The sequence below is a fragment of the Centruroides sculpturatus genome, unplaced genomic scaffold (genome assembly GCF_000671375.1).
Source record: "Centruroides sculpturatus isolate CEXI.00-Female unplaced genomic scaffold, Cexi_2.0 scaffold1061, whole genome shotgun sequence".
Taxonomy (NCBI): Eukaryota; Metazoa; Arthropoda; class Arachnida; order Scorpiones; family Buthidae; genus Centruroides; species Centruroides sculpturatus.
This window is the reverse complement of record NW_019385354.1, coordinates 206852-227195: the sequence shown is the minus strand read 5'-3', so window position 1 is coordinate 227195 and position 20344 is coordinate 206852. Positions and strand designations below refer to the sequence as shown.

At 33.2% G+C, this 20344-nt stretch overlaps 1 protein-coding gene across 3 annotated transcripts in view; it reads right to left on the bottom strand.

Annotated features, from left to right (window-relative positions):
• The window catches only part of LOC111638017, a 62384-nt gene that overhangs the window by 3012 nt on the left and 39028 nt on the right, over nucleotides 1–20344 (bottom strand). Inside the window, exons 3-5 of one of the 3 annotated variants that reach the window (XM_023383640.1) lie at nucleotides 6036–6171; nucleotides 2251–2653; nucleotides 1603–1615 (exon numbers count right to left, since the gene is read on the bottom strand). In XM_023383640.1, coding sequence (XP_023239408.1) covers nucleotides 1612–1615; nucleotides 2251–2653; nucleotides 6036–6171 — 543 coding nt within the window. In that variant the 3' untranslated portion in view covers nucleotides 1603–1611. Of the gene's footprint in view, nucleotides 1–1602; nucleotides 1616–2134; nucleotides 2654–6035; nucleotides 6172–20344 lie in introns of those variants that run through there. The other 2 variants (XM_023383638.1, XM_023383639.1) reach the window with 2 other exon arrangements.

Below are 20344 nucleotides of genomic sequence, written 5' to 3'. Positions count from 1 at the left end.
TTATATATATTACGCCTTGCCGGGGCTTGCGATGGCCGGTTGAGTGCCTTATAGGAGTAGGACGTGGGCACTGAATGTGTCCCCAGCCGGCATTGTAATAACCGTCGATGGTTACATAGTTATACGCTGGAAGAGGAGATCGGATCGGAGGTCCGGATAGCGTAACTGGCAACGCATCTGCACGGTAAGCAGGAGTTGTGGGTTTGAGTCCTGCTCCGGGCCGATTTTTTCTCCCAGCGGTTCTAAATTATTTAAATTAATTAATTAATTTATAATTATTAATATTATGAGATGGCGCCTAACGCTTACCTCTAGTGCCAAATTGATTACGTAATTTATTTAATAATTAGCATAAAACTAGCCCGATAGATTTTCGGCAGTCTGTTGGTATGTAGCTTTATTATATCGGGTTTGGTGATGTTTATATGCATGTTTAAACGTTATATTTGCAATAACTGTTTTTAAGATATGCAATAGATGGTAATGTAAAAAGATAATAAAAATATGGGGGCACTAGATTTTTTTAATGTCAAAGTGGGCGGTGGTCGAAATAAGTTTAAAAACCTGTGAACTAGAATAAAGGTGAAAGAAAGCAAAGTGATCATTAAGTTGCACTACACTGTGTTGAATAAACAATAAAAATCAAAAATTTCAAAAATAAATTACAGATTTAATACTATTGTAGAAAGGAAAAAATTAGAGGTCATTAAATATGAATATTTAGGCAGCAGATTCACCAATAATAACAAATGTAATTTGAAATAAAAAGCAGAATGTACAAAGCAAAAAAGAAAAAAGTCTTCTGTAAAATATCAAATACACTTGGCATTAGGCATAAAAATAGAAAAATCAAAACACACCTTTAAAATTCTGATAACTCAAATATTTAGAACAAATGTTTCAGCCAAATTTAAAAACTTTCTTTGGGTTGTTTGTAACTGAACATCAACATACATAAAAGAACAAAAAATAATTTTTTTTAAATCACAGAATTTTGGTCAAATACAAAATGGTTAAAACATACAATTATTTATGAAATTAAAACAGAAAGATAAAATAAAATGAACAACAAAAATATAAATGAAAAAATACATTAAAACAAAGAGAGATATTTGGAGAAAAACATCAAAGAAAATCTATAAACCTGAAGGATGTCAAAATAATTTCTTATGCGGACATCACTATACAAAATTCCTCAACAACGTTTCCTCCAAATTTCTTTAAACGTGGACACAAACATTTCTTCTAAATAAATCTGACTTGTTGAAATTTCAAAAGATGTATCTGATATTATTATTACTTGTGTATCCAGTTGGTGTAACTACATGTTTGATGGAAAGATCACAAATGAAAATGTGCTAAACAGCACAGAAATAATAAAAATATTGGTCAGCATAATGAAAAAAAATCTGCCTTTGCCAAACATATTAGAAAAGGAAACATGAAAATCTTGGAGTGCAATTTAACTTAAAAAAAAAAATTCAGGATACTAAAAATCAGGCAGATGTAGACTAACATGGGACTAGACAAGACAGAATCCGAGAGAAGCAAAAACAAAGAGCCATGATTATTGGAGGATTAACATGTCAGTTAAAAGCCTTTTGACAGGAGCTAGCTACAAGATTAAAATAAGATATAAAAAAAAAACATTGGAAACAAAAAAATACTAATTAATAGATCTTAATTATTGAAATTGTTCTTTCAAACACCATAACTGTGTATTTCTATTAATAGGACTTATTATACTGGTGTATAGAATTATAGCAACACAGTCACACAGATTAAAATTGGTTTATTTATGATTACAGGTAATCATAAATAAACCAATTTTAATCTGTGTGACTGTGTTGCTATAATTCTATACACCAGTATAATAAGTCCTATTAATAGAAATACACAGTTATGGTGTTTGAAAGAACAATTTGATTAAATTAGGACATTGATGCAAATTGATTAATTATTGAAAATTTAACTTTTGATTATTTTTAATGTATTCAATAATATTTCAAAGTAAAACTAAAATAAAAAGCTGAATTTAATAACATGACAATTGTTTATCAACCATTTACAAATACATTTATATATTATGTTTTATTAGTAAAAAAATGAAGTTTTTGTATTACCTGACAAAAAATAATTTGCCTTACAATGGTTTCTAAAAGTGACTCAGGCAATGCAAAAAATTCATTTCTTCCACTACTATAAAGATTATTAAATTAGCATTAATTTCAATGATAAACGACGACATACCTAGCATCATCAAAAGTCTTTACACATCTAAGTGCTTCATGAAGATGAGCCATCAGAGGACGCTGCTGCAAGTTTATAGCTTCTGCCAGGAGAATGTTCAAGAGAGCAACTAAGTCATTATTTTTTTGGGGGAGGTTACTTCCTCCAAATGACCTTCCCCAAGAAGTCGACCAAGGTACGGTCTGCATGTCAGAAGAACCAAAAACTAATCTCAATTTCTTTTTGGCATCAATAAAAGAAAATGTGTGTTCCATTAATAAGGGATCATATAAATTTGAATCATCTTCTAATAAACTAGAATCTGGAAAATTACTAATTCCAACATCACCATGACTAATAGAATTACTTTCCAAGTTAGCAGCTGGTTTTTTTCTATATTTTGCCAAAATTTCATCACCAGTTTCTGAAAAAAAATTTTTTTTTGTTATTATAAAATGAAAGAAATTAATATTTAAAAATAATTACAACCAAATGATCAGCCAAATTATTGGGCTATTAAAAGACCAATTTAATAATTAGATACTAAGTAATTTGTTTAGAGGTAGGCGGTTAAGCCATCATATCCTGGTAATCTAATAATAATAATAATTTTAATTTAGAATTTCTGGAAGAAAAGAATCGACCTAGAACAGGACTCAAAATCTGTAACTCCCTCTTTCCAATCTTTGTTAAAAAGATAGGTTAATCGTTTTTTTTTACTTGGATTACTTATTTTCGGGTAAAATGTTTAAATACAAAAAAAAAAAAACACAGCACGACGATAGTATGTGATGACAACAGTACAAGTTTACAACAACAGCATGTAGTGACAATTAATACATACTACTAATACAATAGAGTTGCAGTTGGAGACATGATTATAATAGGCATGATGGATTAGACAGTAGTCAGTGTAGCCAATTTAGCAAACTTCTCACCACATTTAGCAAGATTTTAAAAACTAAAGTAACTTTTTATTTTGTTTATTTTTAAGGTTTAATTTTTTTCTATTATTTCAACACCTTGCCTTGAGTGCATGTAAATAGCTCCAGAGGCAGACATGTGCCTGCGGGCAAAAGGTTGGAAACCACTGATGTAGATTGAAGTGCCTCCATACTGTAAAAGAACAAAAGACTAACGAGCAATTATTTATTGACATCATCACAATGCCACGCTGCAGCTTTTAATCATATTTTTAATTTATTTAATTTAAAATATATGCTCTCCATCTCAAATTAGTACTGTAGTGTTTTGCCAGTCATATATTAACTGCTTTCAAGGGAAAGATTTGAATTGAAATAATGTGACTTCAGGTTTGCATTGAAAATTTGTATATAGTTTATCGAAGCCTTCTACCCCAAGGTTTCCATATCTGGTCTCAGAGTTCATCTAACTCCATTGTCAAGATAAAAGAAAGACAGGTGGACAGCAGAAATTTATAGGTCTGCAATTTTTCAAAGTGCAACCCAACAACTCTAATGTGGTCCACATGGTCTTGCTTTTACAGTAATAAATTTTCAGGTATCACCTTACCCATGAAATATTCTTTTTCCCTCATCTGCCTCAAACATGGCTGGGTTTTGGGATGGCAGCAGTAACAGACTGATATTCATAGGGCTCTAGGTTACTATGTTTGGACAACTTACTACTTTTTGGACCACTTTCAAAATAATTTGGCTACATTTCAAGGGAGAAATACAAAATATCTTTTTATTTTAAATTCCAACAAAGGAAATGATCAGAAATTGCAATATACTTTTAAATATTCTGAAAAAGTGTCCACGAACTTCATGTAGAAGCTTTCAAGCATTGGGACTATTATCTTTTTTTCTTTGAAATTAATGCAAATGTCTTTTTCAGCAGATTTTTAAATCTTTATATGTTCTAACCTGCATGTTATTGAGGGCATAGAAAAACTTCTAGTGTGGATAGATGAGAAACAATGCCTGATTATATCATCTATGAGAGATGATATAATCAGGCATTTTATTTGTGAGAAAGCCAAGTAACTGCATAATGACTATCCGAAATAAAACATCACCACTCCTCACTGAAATAAAATAGTGGCAGTTTTCATATTAATTCAAGTACTTAGGTATTTTGTTTATTGCTTTCATTTTTTAATTTACTATTTAAGACATTTTATTGTGCTATTTTTACTTTAAATTATGTATGCTTGCTGTTTAAATTTATCCAAATGAGTATTATTTAGAGTCTGGAAATGGATTAATTTACTTTTTATTATTTCTGAATGGAGAAACTAATTCAACTTCAAACAATTCAGAGTTCAAATGGCCTCCTGAAATGAATTAAATCTGAAGTACTGATACAAGGCAACAGTGTACTTAAATTCAAGTTATTTAACTTGCTTTCAAACACAAGAAATATAAATCAAATTACAAGAATACTTCAGTGAAAACAGTAATGGCACCATGAGTTTTGTTCTGTGAGAGCTTAGGTAAAATAGAGCATCATTTTAGCGAACCAATGTCTGCACATTTTATCATTAAACTTTGATAAAATAGAGCATCATCAACTTTGAAAATTTAGCAATCAATTTTCAGTAAGATATATTGGTTGAAATAAGTTTAGTTAAAATATTAATTACTTGACAAACAATAAATTCATATTTAAAAAATTTCCCAATAATGATCAGTATATGTACATTGAAATAAATTGTAAGGTTGGGCAGATGAGCAACCAAGGAGATTTTAAGGTGGGTCAGCACACCTCATGCCATCCTTGCAGCATACAGCTAAAAAAGCATTGACTGAAGATATATGCACAGCACAAATCTCATTTAAAGAATGCATTTATTATTATTATATTATTTATACAGTCAACCCCCCTATAACACGGTAGATACATTTCGAGATTTATGAATCCAGCTTCTAGGAGTCCAGCCAATCACAGCCCGGCACGTATGCAGTTTACGGACTACGGCTGTTTGAAAGGTTTCTTCCACAAAAATAATCGATTCTAGACTAATTTGACTCGACATTTCCAAGATATGTATAATTTTTTGGGAATAATCCATATAAACTATGCTATAAACAAAAGATTGTAGGATTACTTACTGTGTGTGCACCATTCGACTACGCCATTGCTTAAGTTTGTTTTCGTCATGGAGATTGTCATTGAATGGCGTTTGTGTGCTTTCTGATAATTTATTTTTTTTGCAAAAAATTCGCTGAACTTTAGAGACATCATTAATATAAATATAATTTTTATGGATGTTAAATAATAAATGGTTTTTAGTAGGTCCGCTGCTTGTTTAAACTCAATGGTTTGTGCAATCCTGTGGCGACACGAGTCGGCAATGACGTTGTACCGAATTATAGGAGTTTTTTTTAGCATGTTTGTACGAATACTGTTGCAATTTTTTCATCATGATATAGGAATCCGAACTATAGGAACCCGTGTTATAGGGGGTCGACTGTATTTTACAAATTACAATTAAATATATAAAATTATAAAATGCTGTGACATTAACTAGTATATAGTGTATTATTTGTCTATATAATAAAATAAAAATTTTAATTCCATAAATAAAAAGATAACTTTAAAAATTTTAACGAAAATAACTTACTTTTTCAAATTTTATAAAACAAAAGAGAAAATTATATAAATTCAATTTATGCAGTTTGTTCAGATTAATACAAAATATATTATTTAAATTTTTTTATCACTAGATAAAATGGTGTAAATGCATATTGGTCAAGAATGTTAAATAAAAGTTAAGGTCAAAAACTTATCTAATAAAAATTAAATTAGAAATGATTATTATTCAGAAAATTTTCTCTCACCATTTTTCTGAACTGTATCTTGTCTTTCGATCGAATGAGATTTCCTGTTTTTTGCCTTAAAATTAAATTTAAAATTTGAAAGCTTAAAGAAGCTCTTTCTATTTTTTTCTCCACTTTTCTCATCTGAATCAATTAGCTGAAAAAGAAAAATTTTAATAACTTCAATTTAAACAACAAAAATACTTCAAAATTAAGAGTATTTGCCTCTAGAGAAAGTATGTATCTTATATTTCCCTATTACTATATTTTTGTGCATATAATCTGCAAGTTATCCATTTTTAAAAGATTATTCTAAAATGAGTGAGTTACATGATGAAGTCGTACGGTAATTTTAAATTTCAACTGAAAACTAACATCAGTGGAGTGATGGTTGCTTCCGTGGGTATGAGATAGGTGGAGATAAGTTGCACAAAAGTTTTATTTTTGTTCTGACAATTTTGTGTGTACTATAGGCTACCATGGTCACGTGCACAAAAATACAATAGCATTTGCATTAACCACAAACAAACTACGATCAATAGAGTACAAAATGTCAAAAGAATGGGAATGTTGTGACATGACAATAAACAGATACATAGTCAAAAATTAATAAAAATATAAAAAATTGCCAAAACAACTATGACATTTATAGAAAATATATTTCTTTTTGACCATACATACATAATATCAAAAGCGCTCAGCAACAAAATAAAGAGAAACAAAACACCTTTTTTGCCGAGAAATAAATATAATTTTAAAAAAGAAATGTTTTCAGCCTAGTTAATAGGCCATCTTCAGGTCGAAAACTAAAATGGAACGTAAATGTTCCACGAATAGAACATAAAAATTTTTAAATCAAAAATTTTACAAGAGAAAAAATAACGAAAGAATATATAAAAATTAACATAAAACAATAAAACAAAAATAACATAAATCTTCAATGTACTAATTCTGGTCGAAGTTTCTAGTAAATTTCTTAACCAAATATTTCCATGCCGAAGGTAGGCTCTCCGCATCCCTCGCATTTAAACAGCCTTCTCCTATCTTACTTCTGTGTATTTCTATTTTCTCCGCCGTCATTGCTAGAGTTGGGGAAGACAGAGGTTTGATGATTACCTCAGAGCCTTGCGCTTGCGCCATTTGTGACAAAATCGTTGAACTAGATGCTTTTCTTATGACATATCTATGTTCCTTGAGCCTTACTCCCAAGTTTCTGGTAGTGACGCCGATATAATCTTTTATAACATCCAGTTGTAAGTTCTCATAAGGAATCTTATACACCCCTGCTTTCTCCTCCGCTTTGATGTTATCCTTATCATTTCTCAAGATTTTATACAAATTAGGGGCTCTTCTTAAAACCATTCTTGATTCCTTTCGACTAGCAATTTCTTTCATAACACTATTCATACTACTATTATAAGTAAATTTCATGAGCCTAGTAGGAACATTCCTTAAAGTTCTTTTTACTGTGCCCCTTTCATACTTCTTAAGCATTCCTACAATTATACTTTTTCTGTAACCCAGGGTCCGGCCACCTGCAATACTCTATCAATCTCCTTCTCCCTGTCAGCGACTCGATCACAATATAAATAAGCTCTCCTTATTAACGCTCGAAAGGCTGCCATCTTATACGGATATGGATCCATGGATTGGGATGGTATATATAATGGAGTGTGTGTAGGTTTAATATAAACACTTGTGGACAAATATCCTTTCATAAACCAGATATTAATGTCCAAGAAGTGCACATTCAAGGAACTCTTGTTCTAATCTCAATTTAAGTCCATCATCATTATCATTGATTCTACTCATAAATTCATGCATCCTCCTATTATTTCTCCATAGAGTAAGGATGTCATCCACACACCTGCTGAAATATACGATATCTTCTTTGAAACTATGAAGAACCCTTCTTTCTATTCTTCTGACAACTAATTCACAAAGGATTCCTGAGAGGGAACTTCCCATCGGAACCCCTCTTTTTTGTCTGTAGACCTGACCACAAAAGGTGAAGCATGATTCATAGCATACCAGGTTAGCCAGTTCTTTTAGCTCTTGGGTGTAAAGAAGCAATTGGGAGTTCTTTATGTACAAGAAATCCAATAACGCATCCACGCAAGACTCAATCCTTAATGAAGGGTACATGCTTTCATAATCTAAAACGGTCACTACCTCATCTTCCATTAAAGATATACCTTGTATTTCCCTGACAACAATAAGAGGATCCTGTGCCACTAGACTATCATCATCAAGGTGTGAGGATAAATACTCGTGCAGCCTTTTTTCTAATATAAAGGTGGGTCCTCTGCATTTCTCTACAACTGGCCTTAACTCCATTCCGGTCTTGTGGGTCTTAGCGAAAGCAAACAATCTTGGAGTTCCACGCCTTGGGTTCCGGCATTTCTTGAGAAAAGGTAAAACAGCAGAAAGTCCCGAGCGTTCTAGCCTCCTGACCCTTCTGTCCAAAGTTCCAACTACCTTGTCGCCAACAATTTCACATTCTGTCTTTTTGATGTAATTATGCAACTCCTTGTTATAAGTATGCCTTCTCATGATAACCAAATGCTTAGTCTTGTCTGCTCTTGTCAACACAAGATCATTAATCCTTAACTACTCCTTCGTGAGCCAAATGTCCCTACTGGAATGTGAAATTGTCCCTATGGATTAACGGTGGAAATAGACCAAGCCCACCCTACCCAAGCACACTTCTTAGACATTAACATCAAAATAGAGGGATCATCCATCAATACGGAGGTCTATCATAAACCAACCGCTCAACCTTTGTATATACCTGCAACATCATGTGACCCACCACAGTATAAAATGGCAGCATTCAACACCCTAATCAAAAGAGCATATTCACATTCCTCGTCACAATCAGCTTTCAATTCTGAAATGCGACGCATAGAGCAAATAGCTAAACAACATGGCTATCACAACATCGTATGCAAGATAAACAACAAGGTACTCAAACAACAATCCAACAACACCTCTCGTTCCAATGATTCCCTGGTTAAGTACATACAAATCACGTACAACCCGGCACTTAAAGCCATATACAACCAGATAGCCAAGAAAAAGAATGTCCGCTTGGCATTTAGGAGGTGCGCCACAATATTCGACTGGCTTAGAAATGGAAAAGACTCTCCAGACAGCAACAGACTTCCGGGAGTATACTCTGTGCCCATCACAGATCATAGAGACAACAGCGAAGTAATTTACATCGGGTCCACTAAACGCAACTTAATAACTAGAATCAAGGAACACAAAGCGGACATCCTACATCATAGAAACAACACCGCCTTAGTGGTATACTCATCCGACCCAGAAATAGAGCCGCTATTCCCTCTAGCCAGAATTATTCACACAACGTTCAGCACACAACACCTCAGATGGCTAGAGGCCTTATACATTTGCCTTAACACCCTCAGGAATAAGCACTGCATTAACTTCAAACAAGAAATGAGGATATCAACAGCATGGGAAGCCTTCCTCAATAAATCTCTAAAGTAACAACATACAGATAATGCGCAAGTCTACAATGATGTCATCGGTAACACGTGACAACATTCCAGAAAGATTTTCCAAAATAACAGTTAATTCTAAACTGGAAATTCGAATTCATATAGAGAATTCCGTAGCGCCTGAAGATGAACCACATTAGGTTCGAAAACGTTTGCAAAGTCCTTCGTATTGGAGAAGAACACCGGTTACAGGCAGTGAAGTTAGGTAATTTATCAATTACGGTGTTATAATTTCTATATAGTAAATCTCCTTTAAAATATTCCTCTTTTATTTTTATTGTCATGTATTCTAGATAATCCTTATCCTCTGCCATTATCACCTGATCATCTGCAAATTGAATGTAAACATGGTTTACTGTTAATATCTATTCCCATATTACAACATTTCCTTTTCCATATTTTCAATACTCCTTCTACATAGATTTTAAATAAAGTTGGTGAGATACAACTTCCTTGTCTTAGTCCTTTTGATACCATAAATCCTTCTGATTTTTTTTCAATTTTTATTTTCATTATGGATTCTCTATATAATTCTTTAACTGCTTTAATAAGTATGTTGTTAATATTTATCTCTTTTAATGTCTCCCATAATTTTGATGTTGGGACATTATCATATGCTTTTGTTAAGTCTATAAACAACAAATGAGTTTCCTGTCTTGTTGCTAATCTTTTTTCCATAATCTGTTTTATACAGAAAATATTGTCCATACATGATCTTCCTGTTCTGAATCCACTCTGCTCTTTTTTTTTCTTTTGTTTGATATTCTTCTTCAATTAGATCTCTTATTATTCGTCTATATAATTACTAAATGTTGCTGTTACTGTAATTCCTCGATAGTTCTCACATTTTTTGTTTATCTCCTTTTTTTATAGATAGATGTCAAAAAGCCAATTTTCCATTCTTTTGGAATGTCTTCTCAATTAAGACACCTTTCAAATAATTTTGTTATCATTCTAAATAATTTTTCTGTTCCATTTTTTATCAATTCTGCTAGTATTCCTCCAGGACTGCTTGCTCTATTATTCTTCGGTTTCTTACATGCTTGTTTAATTTGTTTTGTCTCTAAATGAATTGATATATCCTTTTCTATGTTTATATCTTCTGTCATAAATTGAATTCTATCTTCTATTAATAAATTTTTATAATATTCTTCCCATTGTCTAACTGAGATAAACTGTCCTTTATTACTATTACTTTCATTTCTAATATTTTTTAGGAATTTCCATGCTTCAGTGCATTTTCTTCCTTCTATATATATCTTTCTATTTCTCTACAATTTCTATCTCAACCTAATTTTTTCCAAAATTAATTTTTTTGCTGATTTTCTAAGTTCCTTATATCTTATTCTCTCTTCTTCTTTTTTAGTGTTTAACCATTTTAAGTAAATTACTTTTTTTTGTTGTATCATGTTTTCTACCTCTTTGTCCCACCAGAATTTTTTAAAAGTTTTTTCATGTTCTTTGATTTGTCCTGGAGCTTCATTTGCTGCTACATGTAGTGCTGTTTTTATGTTTTCGTATAATTGTATACTGTTATCATATTCTTTTTCTTTCAATTTTTCATCTAATCTTGTCTGAAACACTCTTCTCATACTTTCTTCTGCTAAGCTTACGAGATTAAATTTAAGATCTTTGATTATTTCCTTTTCCATTTTTTTTTCTTTCTGTGTCTGTATTAATCTTCTTTAAGGAATAACGATTTTTGCTCTTACTAGATAATGGTCTGAGCCATAGGTAACATCTCTCTGTGCTCTTACATCTAAAATTTTAATTTGGGCTCTTTGCTTCATAATAACATAGTCAATAATTGATTTCCACTGCCTAGTATGTTGAGTCCAAGTATATTTATGAATATCTTTATTGACTTTAAAGTGATTTGTATTACAAAAGTCTATTAGTCTTCTTCCATTGTCATTTGTTACATTTTCTCCAAACTGTCCAATAATTTCCTTATTTCTCAATGATCCTGTTCTTGCATTGAAATCACACAATAACATTATTTCTTTTGTCTCTCCAGTTTCATCTATCACCTCTTGCAGCTTGTTGTAGAACAAATCTTTACCTTCATGGGTTTCATCCTCATCAGATGCATAAATTCCAATGATAGTAATTCATCTTCCAAAAATATTTAGGTTAGCTTTCATCATTCTTTCATCTATTGTTTCAAAGTTGGTAATATTTTAAAATTTCTCTTAAATTTCTTTTTTATTATCATGGATACACCACATTTTGCTCTTTCTTCTTTTGGTACACCAGAGTAAATATGCATATAGTCTTCCAGTTCTTCCATTCCCAACTCTTTCCTTTTTGTTTCTGTTATGATCACATAACACTCACTAAATAAACCATCACCAGTTCATAACCAAACAGAAAAATTCTTTCTACGAATGTTTTTATCTATATGTAATAGACATCCTCAGGTATTGACGATATCGAACTAACGGCTAATAGAATAGAATGTTTTTGAAAGTTCCGTTTAACTATGCAATTCGAATATGTTGCATTAAAATTGAAAATATGTAAAATATTTTGAACATATCCGAATAAATATTCAATTGCTTTCACGTAGATCATGACATAAATATCCTCCATAATTTAAAATATCTTTGATGTGCATTTCAATCATTGGGATCTAATTCAAACATGGCACGCCATACTGCAAAAAGCGCATCGGTTTCTTTGAAATTAATACCGACCCCCTTTTTAATTGCCTTATATATCTCCAGCGATTCGAGGTACTTGAGTTGTGCCTTATCTGATACTTTGTGTAGCAATTTAGCATTTTGTAAATCAACATGAATGTCCTCATTATTTGCATATGTCGTTAGTGCTGTCGTGGTCAGCTTTTTTCTTATCGAATATTCATGTTCTTTCATCCTCATGGCGAGACCTCTTGCCGTTGCTCCAATGTATGCTAAAGCATGGTTAACCCAGTAATCTTGAAGAGGAACCACATAAACCCATGGAGAATTAGAATCTTCTATACGGTTTTTATCATTTCTGATAAGAGAGAAGACTGTAGGAGAGTGTCGATATGCTACTTGTATTTCAGTAATCGTTGCAATCTCTCTATATATAAATTAGAAGGTGTTTTGTTGTATGTGATAACCCTCATCTGTTTGTCTTGTGGCATATTCCTCTCCCTCCTATTTATGTATTGTTTTATGAGATGCTTGACCAAAGAAGACGAGTCTCAATGTTGCGTTGCAAGGGCCTTGATCCTCGACAATTTGTTTTTATTTTCGTTTTGCTCCGAACAATGTGTGTGCCCTTTTTACCAAAGCTCGAAAAGCAGAGACTTTGTAACAGTAAGGGTCATGTGACCAGTTATGTATAAATAGAGGTGTATATGACTCCTTACGGAACACACAGGTGGAAAGATAACCTTGCTCCATTTTGATGGCAATATCCAAAAAATGTACTGTTGTCTGACTCTCCTGTTCAACTTTCAACGACAGGTCATAGGGGTTATCGTTAAAATAGTTAAGTACCAAACTAATGTTAGGTAGGTACCCTGTTCCATACGATGAGTACGTCATTGATGTACCTGACATACAATGCTATGTCCTCTTGAAATTTGGGTAATATGGTATTCTCGTGTTTTCTGATCACTAATTCACAAAGTGTTCCTGATATTAGGCTCCCCATCGGGACACCCCTTGTTTGTATTAATATGTAGGTGACCCCTTTGTATTCGAAGAAGAATGAGTGGACCATCAAGTGTGATAAATCCAACACATCAAGGAGATAGTTATAAGAGCCTTCCACCTTTGCCAGAAGAAAATCTCTCAACTCACAGAAACAACGTTCAAATTTTATAGATGGAAACAATGTTTAATAGTCACATATTGTGAAATATGCCATCGATGACTCGTTAAGATTCCATAATTTTTGAAGTACTTCAGGATTAGTGACCGTGTACGTATGATCCTCTAGATCAGGGGTTGAACTTTTTTGATTGTCGACCCCCTACAACTTTTCGAAACTTCACATTGACCCCCACCAAAAAGTATGTGTTACAAGCAAAAAAAAAGCTCTTACTATTTTAATATATATCTTTTAATTTTACATTTTTTACATTTATTGTACATATGTTAATAATAATTTTTGTAACTGACAATCAATGAGATGGATAAGCTTGATATCCTTGGCAAGATTAGCAATATTCGGTTCAAAATTTGTAAGTTTTAGTCTTTTCATCGACTCCCCCAATAATGTTATATCAACTCCTGGGGGTCGATATAGACCACTTTGGCGACCCCTGCTCTAGATGGTTAGTGATGTATTTGTTAAAAAGTCTCTCCATTTTAATAGTGGGAGAAGTCATTTTATCCACCAACACACATAACTGTTGTCGGCTCTTATGGGTTTTTGCAAATGCAAATATATGAGGTAGAGATGGCGCCATAACTCTCGTTGCAGCCAGATTCAAGGTATTAGAGAGAGAAGTGTTGGAGATCTTCCAACATCTTGGCAGATATTTTCTCAAGAAAACCGCAACGCGCTATTGTGCATTCCGTGTCCGAGATATATTGTGTTATGGCCTTTTGGTATGATTCCTTTTTCATGAGCACTACATGTTTTGATTTGTATGCTCTTAAGGCAACAATGTCATTATCTCTCAACCATTTTCTAGATGTTCTTATCAAAACACGTTGATGTATTGTTTATTTTAAACACCTAATTTTATAATTGAGATGCCTCTCATCATAGAAACATGGATACTTTTGAATGTTTTCAATAAATCTTTCCAGATCTGTTCTAGGTCTTTTTGAAGTAGCCATGAGAGAACACACAAAACACATTTCCCATCAATTTTCTCACAATGTCATAATGACAGATTTCACTGACTTCTGATTGGTTGATGGTATTGTTTTACACATCTATTCATGTTGTAAATCAGTGGTTCTCAACCGGGGGTACATGTACCCCTAGGGGTATGAGCATAAATCAAAGGGGTACATCTAACTTTCATTATAAAATGGCATATGTTAATCAATTTGCTGTAAATTATTAACACAAGAATCAAGAAAAACTTGCTTTAAAATATCCCAGTGTGAACACCAATTTCCCTTTTAACAGTCTAAACAACATTTTTATCCACTTGATTAGCCTGTCTATCTGTGTCATTAGTGCCAAGTGAACCTGTAGTCTAATAAAATTACAATTTAACCAAGCAATAATTATAGAATAGAAAAAAAAAACATTTTTTCTATTCTATAATTATTGCTCAATAAGATTGGGGCTTTTTGTGTTTTTACTAGACTACTGGTATTAGGAATAATGAGGCCTTGATTGTACCCCCACCATGCAATGCGTGTCACTCACTGCATGTACGCATTACTTGATATTTAGCAAATTTAGACATTACATTTGTAACAAAAATTGAAAGATTCATGTATTGTTCTGCACATTATAAATTCACAGCCATTACTTTCAAGGTCAGTACACAATTATCTTTATTTAACAACGTGGGAACTAAATTTTGAAAAAATTGCTGAAGATTTATCGCAACAAATATCCCATTAAATTTTGTAAGAAATTATTGTAGAATAATTTAAATTTTCTTTATTGTTAGTTATAATTATTTATTTTTAGGAAATGTAATTTATGCATGTATTGAAATGACTTCTGTGATTTTATATAATATACTTATCAAATAATAATAAATAAATGTATGTACCTGGTTAAATTTATTATTATTTACATAAAATAAGTAATCCACTTTTAGTTATAGTTAGTTAGAGTTTTTTTATGACACTCAGTTATAAGGGCTGTGAAGTGGAGTGAAGGAAAGTGAGGCAAATAGCTGTAATGACAAATAAACCAGTCTATAATGCTAAATCTTACAATCTATAATGTGTCTTGTCAACTGTTGGAGCTGGATAGTAGAGTTGATGGCCCCGAAGCAATCAGTTGCGATGCTTCTATGGATGTCGGAAAGTTAAGTGATGAATAGTGAAAACCAGAACAGTCCAAGGCAGAATGATGAAGTTAGGGATAAAGAGTCTGAATGTAGAACAATGAAGACCAGGCAAATAAATCACAACAAGAGAAAAGGAAAGTCTTCCTTTGTCCTTCAGATCCAGGCTTTTAAAGGATTCTTTCCTCTGGATCTCTAGCTTTCTGATTGATCNTTAAGTTCTTATTATACCCATGCTGTGTGGCCATTTCCTGAACTCGCCTTAGCTCAGCCATGGTGCCTTCATAGCTAGAGTGATGCGTGAAAGCCCTCTTAGTTAATGCCCGAAAAGCCGCAATCTTGTATGAGTAAGGGTCCTCCGAGTTAGCTGGGATGAAGAGCGGTACATAGGACTTTTTGTAATAGACCTTGTATGTGATTACATTATTCTCAATTCGAATGTCCAAGTCCAAAAAATGCGTGGCGGTGTTGCTTTTCTGGTCCAATTTGATTCTCAGGCCATAAGGGTTATCGTTCATTAAGTTAATGAACTGTTCTATGTTGGGTTCCGTTTTCCAAATGATAATAATATCATCAACATATCTCCTGTACAGGAGGATGTTGGAAATATACACGGGGATGATTTGATGTTCCAGGTTCAATAGGGCGATGGTGGCGTCTCCCGGCACACCTAGGCTTTTCGCCTTCGCCAAAACCCATAAAGATCCACCGGCTCTTAGGCCGGTCCTTGATAAGGCTAGATCGTCTACTAGGGCATTAGAAACTGTGGTACACAAACACATATGAGACAGGATAAACAATTATCCGTGGACTATCAAGAACCCGGTCGAGCTCATTGAAACCTTGAGGAATATTAGCATAACCAACTCCACTTGTATCACGGTTCTTGATTTTGTTTCTTTATACCCGTCGATCAAAATCCAGCCGTGCTTCTGTGAGTTCCGGGATTTATTACTCACCTACACCGACACTTCCGCACATCGAAAACACATCTTGGATTTAACGCACATATTGTGTTACTCGTCCTTCTTCTGTTTTAATAACAAAACTTACCTCCGAAAGCGGGGCGTCCCCATGCGGAGCCCTCTCTCAGGCGATTTATGTGAGCTGGTGATCAGGAGACTGGAACATCAAATCATCCCCGTGTATATTTCCAACATCCTCCTGTACAGGAGATATGTTGATGATATTATTATCATTTGGAAAACGGAACCCAACATAGAACAGTTCATTAACTTAATGAACGATAACCCTTATGGCCTGAGAATCAAATTGGACCAGAAAAGCAACACCGCCACGCATTTTTTGGACTTGGACATTCGAATTGAGAATANCTTCTATTAATAAATTTTTATAATATTCTTCCCATTGTCTAACTGAGATAAACTGTCCTTTATTACTATTACTTTCATTTCTAATATTTTTTAGGAATTTCCATGCTTCAGTGCATTTTCTTCCTTCTATATATATCTTTCTATTTCTCTACAATTTCTATCTCAACCTAATTTTTTCCAAAATTAATTTTTTTGCTGATTTTCTAAGTTCCTTATATCTTATTCTCTCTTCTTCTTTTTTAGTGTTTAACCATTTTAAGTAAATTACTTTTTTTTGTTGTATCATGTTTTCTACCTCTTTGTCCCACCAGAATTTTTTAAAAGTTTTTTCATGTTCTTTGATTTGTCCTGGAGCTTCATTTGCTGCTACATGTAGTGCTGTTTTTATGTTTTCGTATAATTGTATACTGTTATCATATTCTTTTTCTTTCAATTTTTCATCTAATCTTGTCTGAAACACTCTTCTCATACTTTCTTCTGCTAAGCTTACGAGATTAAATTTAAGATCTTTGATTATTTCCTTTTCCATTTTTTTTTCTTTCTGTGTCTGTATTAATCTTCTTTAAGGAATAACGATTTTTGCTCTTACTAGATAATGGTCTGAGCCATAGGTAACATCTCTCTGTGCTCTTACATCTAAAATTTTAATTTGGGCTCTTTGCTTCATAATAACATAGTCAATAATTGATTTCCACTGCCTAGTATGTTGAGTCCAAGTATATTTATGAATATCTTTATTGACTTTAAAGTGATTTGTATTACAAAAGTCTATTAGTCTTCTTCCATTGTCATTTGTTACATTTTCTCCAAACTGTCCAATAATTTCCTTATTTCTCAATGATCCTGTTCTTGCATTGAAATCACACAATAACATTATTTCTTTTGTCTCTCCAGTTTCATCTATCACCTCTTGCAGCTTGTTGTAGAACAAATCTTTACCTTCATGGGTTTCATCCTCATCAGATGCATAAATTCCAATGATAGTAATTCATCTTCCAAAAATATTTAGGTTAGCTTTCATCATTCTTTCATCTATTGTTTCAAAGTTGGTAATATTTTAAAATTTCTCTTAAATTTCTTTTTTATTATCATGGATACACCACATTTTGCTCTTTCTTCTTTTGGTACACCAGAGTAAATATGCATATAGTCTTCCAGTTCTTCCATTCCCAACTCTTTCCTTTTTGTTTCTGTTATGATCACATAACACTCACTAAATAAACCATCACCAGTTCATAACCAAACAGAAAAATTCTTTCTACGAATGTTTTTATCTATATGTAATAGACATCCTCAGGTATTGACGATATCGAACTAACGGCTAATAGAATAGAATGTTTTTGAAAGTTCCGTTTAACTATGCAATTCGAATATGTTGCATTAAAATTGAAAATATGTAAAATATTTTGAACATATCCGAATAAATATTCAATTGCTTTCACGTAGATCATGACATAAATATCCTCCATAATTTAAAATATCTTTGATGTGCATTTCAATCATTGGGATCTAATTCAAACATGGCACGCCATACTGCAAAAAGCGCATCGGTTTCTTTGAAATTAATACCGACCCCCTTTTTAATTGCCTTATATATCTCCAGCGATTCGAGGTACTTGAGTTGTGCCTTATCTGATACTTTGTGTAGCAATTTAGCATTTTGTAAATCAACATGAATGTCCTCATTATTTGCATATGTCGTTAGTGCTGTCGTGGTCAGCTTTTTTCTTATCGAATATTCATGTTCTTTCATCCTCATGGCGAGACCTCTTGCCGTTGCTCCAATGTATGCTAAAGCATGGTTAACCCAGTAATCTTGAAGAGGAACCACATAAACCCATGGAGAATTAGAATCTTCTATACGGTTTTTATCATTTCTGATAAGAGAGAAGACTGTAGGAGAGTGTCGATATGCTACTTGTATTTCAGTAATCGTTGCAATCTCTCTATATATAAATTAGAAGGTGTTTTGTTGTATGTGATAACCCTCATCTGTTTGTCTTGTGGCATATTCCTCTCCCTCCTATTTATGTATTGTTTTATGAGATGCTTGACCAAAGAAGACGAGTCTCAATGTTGCGTTGCAAGGGCCTTGATCCTCGACAATTTGTTTTTATTTTCGTTTTGCTCCGAACAATGTGTGTGCCCTTTTTACCAAAGCTCGAAAAGCAGAGACTTTGTAACAGTAAGGGTCATGTGACCAGTTATGTATAAATAGAGGTGTATATGACTCCTTACGGAACACACAGGTGGAAAGATAACCTTGCTCCATTTTGATGGCAATATCCAAAAAATGTACTGTTGTCTGACTCTCCTGTTCAACTTTCAACGACAGGTCATAGGGGTTATCGTTAAAATAGTTAAGTACCAAACTAATGTTAGGTAGGTACCCTGTTCCATACGATGAGTACGTCATTGATGTACCTGACATACAATGCTATGTCCTCTTGAAATTTGGGTAATATGGTATTCTCGTGTTTTCTGATCACTAATTCACAAAGTGTTCCTGATATTAGGCTCCCCATCGGGACACCCCTTGTTTGTATTAATATGTAGGTGACCCCTTTGTATTCGAAGAAGAATGAGTGGACCATCAAGTGTGATAAATCCAACACATCAAGGAGATAGTTATAAGAGCCTTCCACCTTTGCCAGAAGAAAATCTCTCAACTCACAGAAACAACGTTCAAATTTTATAGATGGAAACAATGTTTAATAGTCACATATTGTGAAATATGCCATCGATGACTCGTTAAGATTCCATAATTTTTGAAGTACTTCAGGATTAGTGACCGTGTACGTATGATCCTCTAGATCAGGGGTTGAACTTTTTTGATTGTCGACCCCCTACAACTTTTCGAAACTTCACATTGACCCCCACCAAAAAGTATGTGTTACAAGCAAAAAAAAAGCTCTTACTATTTTAATATATATCTTTTAATTTTACATTTTTTACATTTATTGTACATATGTTAATAATAATTTTTGTAACTGACAATCAATGAGATGGATAAGCTTGATATCCTTGGCAAGATTAGCAATATTCGGTTCAAAATTTGTAAGTTTTAGTCTTTTCATCGACTCCCCCAATAATGTTATATCAACTCCTGGGGGTCGATATAGACCACTTTGGCGACCCCTGCTCTAGATGGTTAGTGATGTATTTGTTAAAAAGTCTCTCCATTTTAATAGTGGGAGAAGTCATTTTATCCACCAACACACATAACTGTTGTCGGCTCTTATGGGTTTTTGCAAATGCAAATATATGAGGTAGAGATGGCGCCATAACTCTCGTTGCAGCCAGATTCAAGGTATTAGAGAGAGAAGTGTTGGAGATCTTCCAACATCTTGGCAGATATTTTCTCAAGAAAACCGCAACGCGCTATTGTGCATTCCGTGTCCGAGATATATTGTGTTATGGCCTTTTGGTATGATTCCTTTTTCATGAGCACTACATGTTTTGATTTGTATGCTCTTAAGGCAACAATGTCATTATCTCTCAACCATTTTCTAGATGTTCTTATCAAAACACGTTGATGTATTGTTTATT